Raw genomic sequence first — 19923 nt, forward strand, 5'->3', positions numbered from 1 at the left:
TTGAAATTGAATTCGCGTGCACCACTTGCGCTAGCAGTGCATTCCACACACTCACCACCCTGAGAGAGAGTTTCCCCCATGTTTCCCTTAAACTTTTCACCTTTCACCCTTAACTCATGAACTCTGGTTAAAGTCCCATCCAACCTCTGTGGAAAAAGCCTGCTTGCATTTGCCCTATTTATACTCAATTTTGTATGCCTCTATCAAATCTCCTCTCAATCTTCTAGGTTCCAAGGAATGAAGTTCTAACCTATTTAATCTTTCACTCATGTTCTCCAGACCCAGTGACATCCTTGTAAATATTCTCTGCACTCTTTCAAACTTATTTACATCTTTCCTGTAGGTAGGTGACCAAAACTGCACACAATACTCCAAATTAGGCCTCACCAATGCCTTACACAACTTCGACATAACACCCCATCTCCTGTACTCAATAGTTTGATTTATGAAGGCCAACATGCCAAAAGCTTTATTTACAACCTATCTGCCTGTGACACCACTTACAATTAATTAAGGACCTGTATTCCTAAATCCCCATGACCTACCTCACTCCTCAGTGCCCTACCATTCCCCATGTAAGACCAACTCTGGTTGGTCCTACCAAAGTGCAACACCTCACACTTAGTTGCATTAAATTCCATCTGCCATTTTTCAGCCCATTTTTTTTCAGGTGGTCCAGATCCCTCCGCAAGCCACGATAGCCATCTTCACTGTCTACTACACCGCAATCTTAGTGTCATCCGCAAATTTGCTGATCCACTTAACCACATTATCATCCAGATCGTTAATATAGATGACAAACAAGAATGGACTGGACACTCATCCCCGCAGCACTCCACTAGTTACAGGCCTCCAGTCGGAGAGGCAACCATCTACAACCACTCTCTAGATTCTCCCACAAAACCAATGTCTAATCCAATTTACTACCTGATCTTGAGCACTGAGCAACAGAAACTTCTTGTCCAACCTCCCACGCAGGACCTTGTCAAATGCCTTCCTAAAGTCCATATAAATGACATCCACTGCCTTGCCTTCATCCACTTTCCTGACAACTTTTTCAAAAAACTCTATAAGATTAGTTAGACATGACCAACCACGCATGAAGCCATGCTGACTATCCTTAATCAGTACTATCCTCCCTCAATACTTTAATGCATTGAATTTCTTCCACATGATTGGACAATTAGAGATTTACATTAATGAGCAGGTATACCTAATAAAGTAGCCACTGAGTGTAGAATAGACGGAGGCTTCCGTGTTGTAGAACACCTTACTATCCTCCAAAAAGATAAAACATTTTAGTTATAAGACTAATAATTGGGAGTTGCAAAACAGTGATAAGATACAGATTTACATCCATGATTTTAAACCTCACTCTATTGCACAGCAATGATAAGACCCTGTCCAACAGGGATTAAAGAAAATAACTTGAAAGAATTAAAAGATCCTGTAACCATGTGTAACATTCAGTCAGATTGATAGATTAAAAATGGAATAGTTTTTAAGAACACTTAAATCTTAAATCTGAAGACAAAATCTTTTAAACAATACTTTCTCCATATCCCTTCCCCAAAACACAGAAGGTTGGCATCTTGTGCATCAAGGAATTTTTTTCTTCCGTTTTACGAGCCACCATACAGCATGAACCTATATTTCAATGGGGCTCATTAATGGAGCAAAAGTGCTACTTCAGGAAAAAAAGCTTCAAATATTCTCAGAAACATTATTGCTACCCTATGCCTTGATGGAAAAACAGATGGATCCAGGCAGCAAACCCTGTTAATTAACAAATATCAGTGAAACATGCACTTTATTTTTGAAAATCTGCAATTCTGTTTAAACCAGCACACAGCATACCCATAAGACTAAAATGGGTCCAACTATGAAAAAATAGCCCATCGATTTATTCCATTTCCTTATACAAAGCTACATACATCATGGACAATAATAAATTAAAATAACTGGATGACGGGCCGGCTGGTGGTGCAGTGACATCTGCGCCAGACCCGGGAGCGGAGGTTCCCGGGTTCGAAACCAGTCGGGTCTGCTCCCGAGTACGCTTTCCATCCGTGCTGGGTTGAGTGTCGAGATAGCAACTCAACCTCGTAAAATAAAGGGAAAAATACTGCGAAAATGTCTGTGTGAGGAATGGCGCGCCACATAGTATCTCTCTCTCTCGCTCCGTGCCTTGTAAAAGCCATGAAAAAGACAATCATCACGGACGCACGCACACAGACGCAGACGCACAGACTCGCACGCACATGCCAAAAAAAAATTTTTAATAACTGGATGACACACACACACTCACGACTAAAATATACTTTCAGTTGTGCACACGGAGAGCAGCACAGCCCCTGTCACCACAATGTTCTGAATGCTGAACAGAAAACTATTTTTATACAGAATTGGCTTATCGATTGACCATTTGGTAAATTGTGTATGTTTGAATCCCTTACTTGCAAGATCAATCGCTAATCACACACAATAGGAGTGTTAAAAGCTAAGAGGAACTACAAGCTGAGAACTAATGACAGTTTGAGTTAGTAAAGCAATTGTCCCTTATTTGTTGGGTGTGTTTTACATTCTTCCATTATATTCTTATCTCATCTGCCTTGGGCACCCCCTACTCTGTAAAGGGATCTTTCTCGAAAAGGTCTCAGTTCAGAGGGTCCACTTGTACAGCTTGATTACACACTGCTGCAGTTACCCTCACCTATCTCATCTGTAGTGACCAAGATGACTCTGGCGGTCTCACTTCAAAAGTCTCCCTTGTCTGGGTTGACAGCACACAACTGCATTCCTTCTCACCTGGGTGTTGTCTTTAACCCTTTCCTTACTGCAACTTCCATATTTCCTTCTTTTTGTTGTTATATAAAACAACAATTCCACCAAGGCTTTGGATCAGGCCAAAGATCTCATTTTAGAAGTGGTACGCCTGATGGCCACACACCTAGTAAGTACCGTTTATGAGATTCGGTGGGTCACCAGTAGTACAGACATGAGGTTGGATTTTTACAACAGACACAAGTACAGTTCAGGAAGGGATAATTTAAAGTTAATTATGTAGTGTATGGTGCTGGTGGTGGTGGAGGCGGAAACAGTTATCAAAGATGCCTTGGCCTGAAGGCATCTTTGAGCTCAGTGGTCAGGCTGTCTGCAAACAAAAACATACCCCTGGTGCACATCTCCTTTTATTACCCATCATTCCATTTCAATGTACGTTGACAAGAATCAAAGAACTAAAATTCATACATTTAAAATAACATCTAAAATATATCTGCACTGTTCAAAACAAAAATTATTAGTCACAAGTGGGTCACATGAACCATATGTGTATAAAGCACGTAATGTTAAAACTGAAGTTCACAGTGAAATTTTAAGTTAATCTGGTAATGATTAGCCAAAATTTGGTCACTGTCAATTTAGTTAAATATAAAACAAAGCTATAACTTAAAATAATATTCAAATTGTGTAGGATGGCTTTCACAATAATTTTAAAGCAACGTACAATATTGCGCAGAGGCTATAGTGGAGCAACTGGGAAGTCGCAGATAAGTATTGTCCCCATTCCCCTTAACAGCTTTAATCCTTTGGTGTCATAATTGCTTTGGCAATATTGTAAAAATACTCGCAATTTTACTTAACTCTTTTATATGGCCTCACCGAGTACTCAAGAAATGCCACTTGGTGTGGGTCTTGTTGAAACCATGCCTAAGGAAGGCAGGAATACGGCATCTAGTTCATCCCCAGACTTGTGATAATTGGTTCTTTTCAAACACTGAGGTAGACACTATGATCCTTTGCCTGTTCTTTCCATGTCTTTTCATTCTTTAACTTTTGTTCATTTTTTTTAAAAACAGGATTTATCTAACCATTTTTGCTTTTCACATTTACATTGAACTATCACAGACAACCCAACAGTCTTCTCAGATTTTCCTTTCTCTAACTACACATCTGCAGACATACATTTAGTCCATTTCATCCATACAATATGATTCTCAACATACTTAATGCTTTCTGATCCATAATATACAAACATGCATGTTACTGGAGTCCTTCAAAGGACCGGGACAGGGGACCTTCACAGTACCATTCATGCAGTCACAATCAGGAGACACAAGCAGAGACACACATATTTTGGAATACCTTTCTCTTAAACTACATGTTTACCAAATTTTCCTCGGCTTCTTGCTGGACCCAACCTGGACCAAGGCAATTTCTATCCTTCATGTCAGACCTGACTCAGACTACGGCAACTTCCCTTTGTGCTTCCTGCAACACCCAACCTGGACCAGAGCACCCCTTTTTAAAAAAAATGCTGCAGATTTTCTATGTCAGCAATTAATGTGTTCTTTCTAGAAAAGGTCTCACTCCAGACGCCCCACCTGAACAGTTTGATTACACATTGCAGCTGTCATCCTCGCTTATCCTGTCTGTAATAAGCAAGGTTGGCTCTGGCGGCTCTCACTGCAAAGCGAGAACCTCGCCTGGGTGTCACTACACACCGCCGTAGTCATCCTCGCCTGGGCACTATCTTTAACCGTTACCTTACCACAACTTCCATACATATTTCAGCAAGGACGTATGTTAATGCATTCAATGTGCTTCAATTTGAATTGCAAGAAATGAATTAAAATAATTTGAAATTCGTGTGGACTGCAAGTGGATATTTAATCCACAGGTACAAGATCTGGATACCATTCCAAATAATGCTAATTGATGAAGGCCAATACATTGTAGGATAAAAGTTCTTTTTCTTTAATCCATGTTAATGACCCCTTGCACGTGCAGCAACAAAGTTGTTGATGCACAATGCAAAGACAAAGTAGTCTAGCAATCTTTGTTTAGCAAAAGGGATGCTGGGATCCAGCTAAGTGCTAATGACATAACTAAAGTTCTTACACTCACTCAGTTAGAAACACCATCTGCCATTTCTCTGTCCATATCTGTAACTTATCTATATCTTGCTGTATCCTTTGGCAGTTTTCAATGCAATGCACACCACTACCAATCTTTGTATAATCTTACAAACTTATTAATCATCCATCTACACTTTCATTAAAGTCAGTTATATATATCACAAATAGCAAAGGTCCCAGCACGGATATCCTGCGGAACCCATTAGAACTATCTAAACTTCTTCCCAAGATCCAAAATTCCACACAGAAGCTGGCCTTCAGCCAGCTAATATCATTCCACAGGATATCCAGAAACAGCTTCTAGCACCAGATATTGTGAAGGCCATAGAATCAGATAATGCACTGCCAGTAGTAGAAAACACTCATTCCCTTCATCATTCATGTCTATCATTGGCAAAATACATTAAGGGTACTTGCCTAGACAACTTGGGCATCTCCCACACATACAACCTCTACTACAGAAGAGGACAAGGGTAACAGGCTCTTCTAATCAGTGTTCCTTCATCGTGGCTAGCTGTATGCTCCAAAAGTTCCTACCTAATGGCGTTATGGAAGTATTCAAGATTGTGGAAGGACTCAAAATGGTGACCCAACACCAACTTTTAAGAGCAATGATCAGCAGGCAATAGCACCAGGGGTGTAGTAGATGCAGATACATTGGGGACATTTAATAAACTTCTAGATAGGCACATGGATGATAGAAAAATTGAAGGCTATGTAAGAGGGATGGGTTAGATTCATCTTAGAGTAAGTTAAAAAGTCCGCACAACGTTGTGGTCCAAAGGGCCTGCACTGTGCAATACTGTTCCATATGCCAGCTCTGCCAACTGAGCCCCAAACTGAAAAAATGAATATACATTTTATGATTTTGTTTGTATGAAACAAAAGAAGAGAATGGAGGTGGACTGGTTCTACCATAGTTGGCGAAATCAGGGACGGAAGAACACATGCCAAAGTGGATTTAAACTGATGCAGACTACAGGAAATGACAGGTTTAGCTAAACAAAATGCAGGATCTCCCCCAGTGTGCATTTTCAAAGTACATAAGTGAGATGCAATCTCGGCTACAGATTACTTTTAATGAACTATGAACTACGAGTCTCCAAGATACCTACCAGTGACTGATGATTCTGTTGATAGGTCTATTCAGAAATCATAATTTTCCATGATTCTACAAAGCTACTGAACATATCCATTATTTTCTCAAATTATTTTAGACTTCCTATTTGCATGCATTTCACTGAGAAAGACTTGTTCAACCAGTGGAGTATTTAAGTACGAGAGAAGTACCATGAATCCTCCAGAGCTACAGTCCGATGCTTCTGGCAGAAGGTTGCTCAGGAAATTTCTGCTAGGAATAAACCATGTCCAGATAATCTATAACTGTTTGTCATTTGAGAAAGCCTGCAATGTAGTACATCCTGCACAGCCTGCCTTATCTTCATGGGTGAAGGATTGGGTGTCCTTTGATGATGTAGTGAAATACAAACTGAAATTTAGTCCGGATCAACAGCAACAGCCAGAAATCACCACAGCCTATCACTGAGGGTAGCCATGACCTTGACCTCGACCTCGATTGGTATTGAGAATACAGGTCACAAGTTTCAGGTGGAACTCTGCTATACTGTAATCAGAATACAAATAAAATGCTGGAAGAAATCAGTGGGTCAGGAAGCATCTTTGGAGGTACAGGAGTGGTCAATATTCCTAGTTGATACCTGGCATCAGAAATCCTGAATTATATGAATAAATTAATCATCTTGAATATTTATTTAGAATTGAGAAACCATTTCAGAATAAGGATGCTTGCAACAAAATTGCCAAGAACCATACCTGGGTGAGGTCTGGAAAATGGTCCATCTTTTGCTTGGGTGACTCCAAAACACAAGAACACCAGAATACTGGCAATAATTCCTCTGCAAGTTAAACAGTAAAATGAGAAAGATGCTCAAGGAAGCAGTTGATTACAATTCAAATCAGAGGTTTATAAATACCCTTATGAGCACTCAAGCTTTTTTTTTAAAAAACTCGAATACATCTTGAAGGGATAAAGACATTCAAACTCAACTCCCCCTTCAGAATGTACTCATGAAATTTTGAACATGTAAAAATGTAGTAATGTTCTCATAGTAAAACAAGTCTGATGATGTTTTGAGATGAAAGTGTTCCAATATATCTTGAAGTGATTTTGTTAACACCAGTGATGCTTGGAAGAAAGGCAACATTGTAAATGAGAGCCGTTTTAAAAGCTCTAGACAGCAGGCTGGGAAATTTTGATCATCATATGTGATGTAATTTGCCAGGATTAACAGTTGTTTCTCAAACCAGTTTGAAAGACTGAACCTTCTCTGGATCTCTGGCCTAAAGTATACCACAAAGACAGCAAAGCACTATGGTACACGGTATAAGCAGAATTGATGAAATTGTGTATAAACAAATCACAACTCTGAGAAGACAGGATTTCATCTATCATTGCTAGGGTTGAGGTAGTATTACACATTCATAACTTTGTAATTAAAATATGGACCTTGAACTTCAAATAATGTGAAGGACTCTTATTTCCATTTCTAGTAAAGGCAACCTCAATCAATGCTTTCCATTCAAGTCTGATGTTCTTGTCACAAAATGGCAGTCTGATTGTTTGACAAAATTAGATTATTCCATATGCAGTCTTCCAGACTCAGAACTGGCCATTCTTCCCTGTTTTTAGAAATGCAAACACGAGGAATTCTGCAGATGCTGGAAATTCAAGCAACACACATTAAAGTTGCCGGTCCTGACGAAGGGTCTCGGCCCGAAACGTCAACTGTACCTCTTCCTAGAGATGCTGCCTGGCCTGCTGCGTTCACCAGCAACTTTGATGTGTGTTGCCATTCTTCCCTATTATTATTTTGTCACTTTCTAGCAGCATACTTGGTAAATAATCCTGTATTAATGGCTTCACAACAGCATGCAAAGTTCACCCGTCGAGTCTCATCAAGTTGTCATTGTGTACATCAAAAAGGACACAGAAATTTACTGGGGTAGTTCTGTTCATTTTAGCATCACTTAACTGAAATTGTTTTACAGCAAGAACATAAGAACAATTATTATTGTAGCGATTTGCTTCAACTCAAAAATTTGATTGGGCATTCATGAAGCAAGTTTTATCAGACATTCATTAAGTGATAGCATTCCCAGTGTAATGTTCCTTTTGAGTGTTGGTGAGAAAACATGACAATATTGTATCAGAAGCCAACGTCATTGGTTTCATGCCACATTAACAATTCTCTACATCACCATTATTTGATTGATTTTTTGCACCTACCATCTCTTCCACTAATTTCACCAAATGCATTCTTTCATAAAATCTTAAACACTGTGACCCACACCACCATACCTCAATTTCCTGATCTCCTAAAACTTGCTGTCCCAATGGAGACCATAAGAAATCCCATTTTTGACCCATTATATATTTGCCCTTCCCTTCTGTCTCACCACCATAAGCATTTTTACCCACTCATCTTCCTTTAAGCTTGTATGTTAAATATTTTACTGAAGTACAGCAATACGTAACGATTGATCTTTAACCGCTACTAATATATACAGCAGCAGGCATGTCACTGAAACTACTGTTGTGCATGATTCATTCTGTGTCAGCCATGTGGAGTACCAATTTTACTGCATTGTATTCCAAAGCAAAGCCAAATTCATGGTGACCTGACTTGTGCTCCCAAATGTTTTAAGGTAACTGGAAGCAAGAACTCTCATGCAGAGATGTTCTTGCCAGACACATGGCAAATCAGAAAATTCTTTCTAATTTAACCACATAATAGTGAAGCAAAGCACGACTCCAGTATAAGGAAATCACTGCCCAATTTTACCATCCAACAATGAAGCAAAGGCAGGACTCTCCAATGTATGTCCCTAACCCTATTACAAAAAATAAGAGACATCTTGGGAATCAAAGTTGGCGGTGAAAACATCAATAATTTCAGATATGCAGATGACACTGTTAATTGCAAGTACGGAGGCAGAACTACAAAACTTGATATAATTGTTGAAGAAAGTGCAAAAATCGGTCTATCAATCAATTGCAAAAAGACAGAATGTATGGTGATATCCAAAAAAGGAGAATCCTATCTGCAGGCTGAGAATAAACGGGGAAGACATAAAACAAGTACAGAACTTTTGCTACTTAGGAAGCTGGGTGACATCAGATGGCAGGTGCAACATGAACATCAAAAGAAGAATAGGGATGGCAAAAGACACCTTTACGAGAATGAAGAGTATACTGATCAACACTAAACTAGGCATGACAACCTGCCTCAGAGTACTGAAATGTTATGTTTATACAGTTATGTTATATGGCTCAGAATGTTGGACAATATCTAGCAACATAAGAAAACAAATTGTAGCAGCAGAGATGTGGTTTTTGAGGAGGATGCAAAGAATATCATGGACAAAATGAATATCTAACGAGGACGTCATGAACAGAGCAAACACAAAAAGAGAAATAATGTATGAGATCATGAAAAGGCAACGTAACTTCATTGGACATGTGATTAGGAAAGACGAGTTAGAATGCACAGTAATTATGGGAAAGATTGAAGGGAAGAAAGCAAGAGGAAGACAACTACAAATGATTATGGAGACAGCAACCAGAGAACTGGAAATGAATACCAATGAATTGATCCACTTGACCCAAAACAGGAGTGTGGGGGCCATGGCAGTCAAAGATCAAACTGGGCACGGCACCTGATGATGATGATGAACACTAATGGATCAAAGCTTTATTTAGGGTGACAAAGGGAAACCTAATTGCAGTAGTTAACTCTGGAACTTTGCATTACTGGTAGTCCATGCACTTTAATTAAGAATCTTCTTTCTATAATATAGAACTACTATCATAAAATTCAGTAAAAATAACACTGGACAACAAAGATTTTGCTTCCTGAATACCTTTAAGTGTATCTTATGAATTTTGGGCTACTGATCATGAAAATCACCATGAAATTTCCCTACCACGCAACATTTTTAAAATAAACTTATGTTTATTATTTCAATTCATAATTCAAGTCAATTAAAATGTTGCCTACAACGTAAGCTGGAAAGTTTCCTATCTTGTCTAGGCATGCTTAAGTGGCGTAGCTGCAGGGCAGGACAGGTTTTATTAATAATTATTGGGTTCAGGACTGTAAGGATGGAATTTGCTATCACCAAGCACAAAAATTTCTATGAAGGATTTTGATATTTGAGACATGCTTCCCAGAATAACTGATCCTAAGATTAAGGAAAGCATTTTTGTTGATCCACAAATCAAAAAGGTCATCAATGACAGGCAATTTGAAGAATTTCTAGTGGGACCGGAGATAATCACATGGAAGGCATTCAATTAAGTTGTTGAAATTCTTCTCGGCATCTACAGAGCACCAAGCTACATGCAGCTGGTTGAAAGCATGCTTCAAGCATATAAATCCATGAAATGCAACATGTCACTAAAGATTCATTTTCTGCATTCCCATTTATACTTCTTCCGTGCAAATCTTGGTGCTGTTAGTGACGAGCATGGTGAAAGGTTTTACCAGGACATTGCGATCATGGAGAAAAGATACCAGGGCAACTGGAATCCATCAATGCTGGCGAATTATTGTTGGACACTTAAACGAGAAGCCTCAGACACTGAGTACAAATGAAAATCATCTTTTAACTTAGTTGAACTATTGCAAAGCATCAGCACCATTATGCAATTAAACACATTATATTCAATAAAAGTTAATTTGTTGTTTCTCCAAATTCCTTCGTGACGCAAGCAGCCTGAAATTGTATTTGTGTTCATCTTCAAGCAGTCTATCATAAACAAAAAAAAATTCTGAGGAAAAACTCTTCTGAAAAAAATTGTTGTCCAATGTAATTAATGCTTCTATATTTTGACAGTTTTCTTCTGAGTTTATCAGTTCCATTGTTAACACACTTAAGTATCATTGTATTAAGATAATCTCAAGCTACCACACTTAAAGATCGTGTTATATTTCAAATTAGTAGCATTAGCCCAACTTCCTAACTGGTATCTTGTTGGACAATGGTCAAGTTACCAGACTATCATCAAGTGGTATGCACAGGAAATGCACATCTTATAATGGCATCCAGAGAATTTAAATTCAATGAATTAAGCAATCCAGAATAAAATGTTAGCATCTGCAATGGTGACCATGACATTAAAAACTTATGTCCTTCAGGGAAGAAAATCTGTACTCTTGTCCTCTGGCTGGCTATGTAGATTTTAGCTGCCTTCTGAGATTGCTTAATGAGCCACTCAGTTCGAGGGCTACTAGCGTTACCAATTATTGCCAGCCAATCAGGGTCCACATCCCACAAATAAATTTTAAATAAGTGCTCTGGATTAGCCATGGAAGTTAGGATTATTTCCGTCAATCTCAGATCTGCATCAAAGAAAATGAAATGTGGAAATTAAAGTTACAAAGAATGATAACATACACACAACAAAGGCCAAAATCCAAGTTAAAGAGAGTGAAGAACCTAGAAATGGATGAATAACAAAAGTTGAAATGATTACTTCAGCAACTCAAACAACAGAATCACCATTGAACGGAACATGTAATCCAATTATTAGTACATGAGGAAAACTGCTTTGTTGCTATTAAACTTGAATCAATCAGTCTATTTGTCTCACTTCCAGCATTTCCAGGAGCCCATTTCCTCTTCCTTACTCTGCCACTGTCTCTGGGATCCCACTTCATCCTCTCCCTGCCAATGATTTCTGGACTCTGTTTTTCTACTCAGGCTAAGTGCTAGCCCGGTCTCGAAGAACCACAGGAAAAGAGGCTTCAATACACAAATGCATGTTTTTATTTAGTGTTTTATCAGTTTTCAGCAAAATTAGACACAGATTACTGTGTAAGCACATCCTATGAACATGTGCACAAATAGGAAGGGAAAGGTTAAACCAAGAAATAATTCTTAGAATAATGCATCACCCACCCATTACATTCAAATATACATATCTGACATTATCTGAAAAACTGAACAAAGCTTTGACTATTCTACAATGAATGAAATTTAATCTAGTTCTATTTGCCCACAGGAATAGATTGTTGTGAACTAATTACATCCTATATTTAAGATGCATTCAATCAAGATTTAATTGTCAGAAATAGGAAAATTTAATTGAAGGTGGTGCACAGACTTGTTGGGTTCACTAATGAAATGTATTCAACGAATCAACTGGACAAATCCACTTGGGAAAAGCACATACCAGACTGGAAGGACACTAGTGAGGAATAAGCACACTGCAGCAACTTGCGCAAACAAGGCATTTGAGGAATGTGCCGATCAGGGAACTGAAGAACTAAATGTTTTTTGTTTGCAATAATTCTAAACAGAATTGTTTATAAATAATTTTAATCCATTGTACACAAGTACATAATTCATTTAATTTTGACCTATTGAAATATACCCTTGATATATTGATAATTAGAAACCTGAGCTTATTTATCCAATTTACTAAAAACCTTCCTAAACCAGAAAATATAGAGCACAGAAGATGAAATGAATGAGAGTCTTAAATCCAAATAAATGAAAATGTCAATGAGGGTAGAGTGGGAGTAAATTTGGATACCAATTAAGCCTTCTTCTTTCAGTACATGTGTTAGCACATAATAACAATCAGAAATTTAGCCTATTGCTTCTTTTGCCCATTGCAGGAAAGCAAAAAAAAACTTGTCCCTATTATTAAACCTAAATAGGTACATGAAAGTGGTCCAAGAATAGTTTCATTCCTGTCCTCATCAGTGATTAATCAGCTCTTAAAAATTACAAATCTTGAACACGAGATCCTTGCCTTGTAAATGTCTCTTATGGAAACCCACTTACCTAAGTATACAGAATAGAGGAGGCAAAATGAACTGATTTCTTAAATCTAATACAATGAAGCTGATTGTTGACTGGGAAAGTAGATGGAAAGGTTAGCAATGGCTAGCATTTTTAAAAAAATTAATGCAAAACCACAAAATACATTCTCATAAAGCACAAAAACCCAAAAGAAGAATATCCAGCTGTGCCCAGAAAAAGAAATTAATGATATAACAAAATCCATGAGGGAGGCTTACAAAGTTGTCGAACACAGCAGAAAGTCTGAGTATTGAAAGTAATGCGGAATTCAGAAATTGAAGATTCAGAATCAGAAGAATTTATGAAGAGTAAGCAAATAGTAGAGGAATTAGATAATCCCTGTCCTTGGCATCATGATAGAAGTACAAAAGTCCTGACATAAGATCCAGTGAGAATGAGGAATTAAAGAAAATAAATACTAGTATTGAAGAGTGAGATCAGGGAGTTAATGAGCAGTCAGATAAGGAAAATGTATAATCTATAATAAAAGGGTATACAAACAAAACACCTTGAACAGTCTAACAGCATTAATTTATTAAAGCCAAATAATGTTTAATTAACCTACTAATTAAGCTGACTAATAGAAGAGATATGTGGAAACAATGAATGAAGTGTCTTGGATTTTCAGAAGCCTTTCAATAACACCTACACAATAAAGCTAAGTACAAGGAGTAGCGGTGGTAACATACCGTCATGAACTAAGAATTGGATATTAGGGAGAAAGACATGTAGAAAAAGTCTCTCTCAGGCTGGCAAGCTATGATGGATGGGGTACTGTAGAGGTCAGTATTTGAGAGCATGCCACTCGATCTACATCAACAATTTGTCTATAAACAAGCTTCAAAGGTATAAGCAAGCTAAAGGATTGTACAAGGTAGACAACACAGTGGCATAGTGGTTAATGTAATGCTTTGCAGCGCCAGTGATCGGAAGACTGGAGGTTCAATTCTCACTGCTGTTTGTGAGGAGGCTGTACATTCTTCGCGTGACCTCATCAGTTTCCTCCCACATGCCAAAAGGACGGATTGGTTAGAGTTGTGGACATGCTATGTTGGCGGCAGATGCATGGCAACACATGGGAGCTGCCTCCAGCACTTAGAACTCTGTTGATTATTGATGCAAATGACACATTCCACTGTATGCTTCAACGTCCCTGTACATGTGACATATAAAGCTCATCTCTTTAATCTCTTTAGAATATGGAAAAGGTAAAATAATGCAAAAAAAAAATGAGGTGCAGAAGTAATGAGAATGGTAAGTAATGATGTTTAAAGAGACAAGTCAAGGAAAGTCAACATGCAAATGAAGCAAGCAATTTAAAAAAATTACAAAAGGATTCAGCATAAGAATAAGGATGTCACACAATGATCTTTTTACCTGGAGAAGGATATATATCATAGGCAGAATGCAGCAAAATTTCTGTATGCAACAAAATAAAATAGCCTATGGCCTAGGCCAATATTACATTAATTTTAAAAGAATGAGAGGATTCTTACAAGGCTCAATAGGCTGGATGCAGGGATAACGCCTTCCTGACCAAGTCTAAAACCAAGGAAAATGGGAAATTAATTTTATGTTTGCTCTACCCCAGGGAGCTATGGAGCCTCAGTCAACAAGTTTACTTAAAACAGAAGGTCCAGAGATTTATGGAGATTAAAAGGGAGCAAAGGCTGTGTGGATAGTACAGGTATAACTGAAATAACTGCTGGCCTTGTTGAATGGCAGAACAGACTTCAACGATAACATGCTCTGTTCTTATTTCTTATATTAATTGGAAAGCCTCCTCAATAACATTGAAAAGATGAGAATTTCATTATTAAGCTTATCAGGTGATTTCCAGTTAGTTTCCCTGGAGCTACCTCATAAAAAAGTATTCAAATGGACACAGCACATGATTGCAAGATTTTTTGGGGGGCTCAAAATTGAATGGAATGTTAAATGATGTCATTGGGATCAAGTGCATCTGGGCAATGGAGGTTTCATTTGAAGCTGCAGCACAGGAAAATTAATTACACACAAGGGTCAGACCTTGCATTTCACTTACAAGTTAGATCAATGGGGAATGTAGGATGGAAATCAAGCAAATCTGGGCCAGCTCACCTGAATGGTGGCATGGAAAATAAGATCAGGAAGAAGGAAGGGAGGTCCCAAAAGAAGAGGCATCACAATGGATAAATATATTTTTCAAAGGGTATCTAAGGCAGGCTCCCAGCACAGAGTTGCACAGCCTAGAAATGCTTAGACAGTTTCATTTAGTACACCCTCAAGCTAGGCCTATATCTGTTTGAGTAGATAAGTTGGTTCTCTAAGGAGCAGTTCTAAGTTATTGTAAAATGTAGTTAAAAATCAATACATTTAGCAAAGACAAGAGCGATGAGCAAATGGATCTATGAGCAGTGGGACAATGGCAATAGTTTTTCATGTTTATTCTTTAATATTTTGACCACCCAGATTATAGAATTGAATAGCAATTTTCCTCCTCCTCCAATACCAGGACTGTCACAGATAATGGCTTTAGGTTGGGGCACAAACTGTCATGACATATCAGATTACATTGGAAAATTTAATGTTTTGATTCTTCACATTGCACAAAGGTAGAAAATACAATTTTTCGAGGAGTCTTTACTGAACTCAATGCTATGGATCTAATGTACTATTTTCAACAGTTGAGAGCTAATGGATTTTGTCACATATAATGACGGTCAACAGACTTGCTGAACCAGGTTTCAGCACAGTACCTCTCAATATCCTGGAGGGATTTAAAAAAAAAGCAAGGCATAAAAGAGAACGCATTCTTTGGATTTCAGAAAGAAAAAGGATTAGACAAGTTACAAGAGACTATCACTTACCTCTTAATATTATAGGCTGTGTCCCGAGGAGTTTCTTCCAATAAGGTAACATAAACTAGTGCACAAGTCAGGATAAATAACACAGTCAAGGTGTGAGCTCTCCTGTAAACAGAAATAGAATTGCTGCTTCAATAACCATTCCATGGCTGAACAAACCCAAATGATATCTACAGGGTTAGAGGACTACCAGGAAATGTTTTTAAATTGATAAAAATACTCAGCTCAAAACAATAACTAATTTAGAAAGCAAATTCACTGTAAAAATCACTTCCATTTATAACTATTTATTTTCCAATGAATTGTAAAAAATCAAAGTTCAAAGTAAATTTATCGAAGTTCATATGTCACCACAGACAACATTGAGTTTCATTTTCTTGCGGACATTCACAGTAAATACAAGAAACAACAGAATTAAGAAAAGACCATCCTCAACTAATGTGCAAAAGACAAAAAGAAAATAAATATATAAATAAGTAATAAATATCAAGAACATAAGATGAAGACTGCTTAAAAGTGAGTACATTAGTTGTGGGAAGAGTTCAGTGCTGGGGTGAGTGAAGTTGAGTGAAGTCATTCTTCCTGGTTCAAAAGCCTGATGGTTGAGGGTAATAACCATTCTTGAACCTGGTGGTGTGAGCCCTGAGGCTCCTGTACATTCTTCCTGATGGCAGCAGTGAGAAGACAACACGGCTTGGATAGTGGGGGTCCTTGATGACGGATGCTGCTTTCCTGTAGCAGTGTTTCATGTAGATGTGCTCAATGCGGATCAAAGATTCAGCATGATATCTACAACTTTGACAGACTTCTATTGATGTATGCTGAAGAGTATATTGATTGGTTGCATTGCAGACTGGTATGTAAATTCGAATGCCTTTGAACGGAAGAGCCTACAAAAAGTAGTGGATATGCTGAATCTTTCCAAACTTCTAAGTAGAGGCATGTCATGCTTTTTTCCGCAATGGCACTTAGGTGCCAGACCCAGGACAGATCCTCTTAAATGCTAACACTGAGGAATTTAAAATTGCTGACCTCTCAATCTCTGATTCCCCCAATGAGGACTGGCTTATGGACCTCAGGCTTCCTCCTGATCAGCTCCTTCATCTTGCTGACATTGAGTGAAAGATTGTTATCGTGGAACCTCTCAGCCAGATTTTCATACTGTCACACGTATTCATTAAAATTTTAACTTTTGTTTGATAATTGTCTTCTCAGTCCCAGTGAAGCTCAATACTTTTAGTATAACATCCAGTTATTACTAGACTATTAAACATACGCTCTCAAATTGAATCTGCTGAAATCAGGTCAACCCCCTCTTATCCTCTTCTTCACCACTGCCAGTGCCTCAAGTCTTTCAAATCTGATTTTGTTTTATACCTGCACCATTTTTAAGCATTTAAATCTTGAGGAGGAATTTAATCTGAGCTGGTAGGGAGTGAGATGCAAGAATCTGAACCTGATCCCTTCACAGTTGCCAAAGCGCTGAACTCATCTAAAGTTTCAGCGTAAAGTTAACCTAAGCAGCACAAGAGGGGTCTTTTTAGGCACTCCAAAATATATTCTCACCAGATCCAAAAAGATTCACAAAAGCATTAATTTTAACACTTTCACATTTTTAAAAAATAAGTTAAACAGAAAGCCCAGTGTTCTCATAAACATGAAACTTCTTTGTGACTAAAAATAATCAGGCATTAATTTATAAATCCTGAGAAAATTCTCACTCCAGTCCATCCATTACTCACTTTTAAGAAATCCCTCAAACAATGGCAGTCAGGCATTATGCACATTGTCTTGTGTTCCCAAATGTATTCGATTTTATCTGTATATTAACAGAAACTAAAATCCTTCACTGCAAATCCAATACAGCCTTGGAATTGTAAACATATACTTATTGTGACAGGTCAGCTAATAGCTCTCCAAACAAGTATTTTAAAAAGACGAACAAGCTATTTTTTGTCAAAGGTCATGCATTGTAGATAAGTGGTTATATTCAGTGACAGTCTTAGCACTAACTGAAGAGACACAATAGAACTATTGCAGTATTCTGCAAAAATAAATTTCACTATGGCAACAAAGCTCCAACTAGCACTGCCACCCATTCATCAACTGCATCCCTAAATAGAGAAATCTAAACAAGATGAAAGAAATTTAACAGAGAAATACCAGCATTGTTTTTAAATGTGTTGGAGAACAAGGAAATCTTACATTTTGCATTTACATCTGATGTATAAACAACAGCACAAATAAAAGAGTACTTAAAATCTAAGTACATACAAAATTACAAAAACTATTAAAACACAGAAATTTAAATCTTGAGAGTATTCAAGGTTACAGAGTAAGATAGTAGGTTGTGATGTGATAAAATCAGCTAGTGTTATACAGGTTCAAGGGGACAAACTGGCCCTGCACATTCTCACTACCTTTTGAGAACTGTCATGTTATATTTACCATGTTACATATTTAGGTAATTGGTAGGCAAATCAAGCCAACACAGATCAATGGCAAAAAGCTGAGCCACGTCAATTATGAAGAATCTTAGTAAACTGCATTCCACAACACTAAGTCACACATACACACATATATATACATACACGGTCTCTAACTCTCCCTGGAGTAGTGAACAAGTCATTATGGTACTTTGAAATAACAGATAAAAATGTAGGTTCTGCTCAAGTATATATCATAAATAAAACTTTTATAAAGACACACCTCAAAGATTCCAATATGATTTTGCATTAACTTTGTTTACAAGCAGGATTGGATACAAATCAATTGACTTGTGTAAATGTAGTATTCTATTGAAGCTACTGCACATATTTTTCAAGAAGACATCACCTTAAATTTGTCAAAGACATGTTTACTTCAGTTGCAGCTTGCATTCCAAAAGAAAATATAGATGCAAACTCAGTGGCCATTTTGTTAGGTACACCTGCTCATCAATGCAAATATCTAATCAACCAATCATGTGGCAACAACTCAATGCATAAAAGCATGCAGATATGGTTAAGAGGTTGTTCAGATCGAACATCAGAATGGGGAAGAAATGTAACCTAAGTGGCTTTGACTGTGGAATGATTGTTGGTGCCAGATGAGATGATTTGAGTATCTCAGAAACTGATCTCCAGAAAAAAAAAAGCTAGCAGCAGATCTGTGGGTGAAAATGCCTTAATGACAGATAACAGATTGCACAACACGTTGAACCTCGAAGCGAGCTACAGCAGCAGATGACCAGGGGCAGGCACTCAGTGACCACTTTATTAGGTACCTCCTACGTACTTCTATGCCATATGTGCTTCATACCTGTAAACACCAATTCAAAATTACCTTACAACAGCGACTGAGTGCCAACATTAAAAAAGCTAAAAATATGTTGCAGGAGTGAAGAAAATGAAGGCAGAGTTGATGATTTAGCAGACTTAGGAACAGGAAGAAATAAGGGAAAATAATAAAGTTTGAAAGCCTCAGAATACACCAATAAGGATATACTGTAGATAGAGTACAGAAAGCAACAATTCAGTCCATTAAATTTGTGCATCAATTGAGGCAGACCTATTCCCCACATTCTGAACTGTCTGGAGATGCAAAAGAAAGAGATGAATAAGGATAGAGGAGAAAAATAAAAATATGAACAGCTAGGTACAAAACATTGCGTTGCTGCAAATTTAAAATGAGAAAATTCTGGATGAATATCCAGTGGATCACACTACATCTGAGGAGGGAGAAACATCACTGTTACTAGCAACTTCTGACAAATTGGTAAAGCTCATTATCTGAAATTGTAGAATTTAGCAGTGAGCCAGTAGTATTTCTTTACAGAAAATGTATCTCTGCTACTCAAGTTTGCCACATTTCATTGGAAGAGGAGAACAGAACAAAAAAAGAGGTTGACCGAGGAATGGAACTAAAAATTAATGTGACAAACAAATGGAAGCTCAAGTCCACAGCTACAAATTGAATAAGAGGTATTCTGCAAAGTGAAAAACCAAAGTCCACAGATGCTAGAAATCCCAAATCAAAGAAAAAATGCTAGAAACACTCAATAGGCTATTACCGCAACACAAAATGTTAATCCGAGACCCCCTCCACAGATGCTCAGGATTTTCTGTATTGTAGTTAAGTCACCCATCTGCATTAACTTTCTCCAAAGTGGAGAAGAACGTATCCTAAGCATATACATTAAATTAGAACAACATGCTTCGATAACTAGTTGTTCAACTTTAAAGTTAAATTATCAAAGTACAGTGGCATGCAAAAGTTTGGGCACCCCA

At 37.8% G+C, this 19923-nt stretch overlaps 1 protein-coding gene across 2 annotated transcripts in view; it reads right to left on the bottom strand.

The window, feature by feature from the left end:
* The window catches only part of ptdss2 (phosphatidylserine synthase 2), a 78093-nt gene that overhangs the window by 46568 nt on the left and 11602 nt on the right, over positions 1 to 19923 (bottom strand). For both annotated transcript variants that reach the window (XM_072272258.1, XM_072272257.1), the window contains exons 2-3: positions 15659 to 15760; positions 6753 to 6835 (exon numbers count right to left, since the gene is read on the bottom strand). In XM_072272258.1, the coding sequence (XP_072128359.1) occupies positions 6753 to 6835; positions 15659 to 15760 (185 nt within the window). The remainder of the gene's footprint in view (positions 1 to 6752; positions 6836 to 15658; positions 15761 to 19923) is intronic.

The sequence above is a fragment of the Mobula birostris genome, chromosome 11, assembly GCF_030028105.1.
Source record: "Mobula birostris isolate sMobBir1 chromosome 11, sMobBir1.hap1, whole genome shotgun sequence".
In the NCBI taxonomy this organism is placed as follows: Eukaryota; Metazoa; Chordata; class Chondrichthyes; order Myliobatiformes; family Myliobatidae; genus Mobula; species Mobula birostris.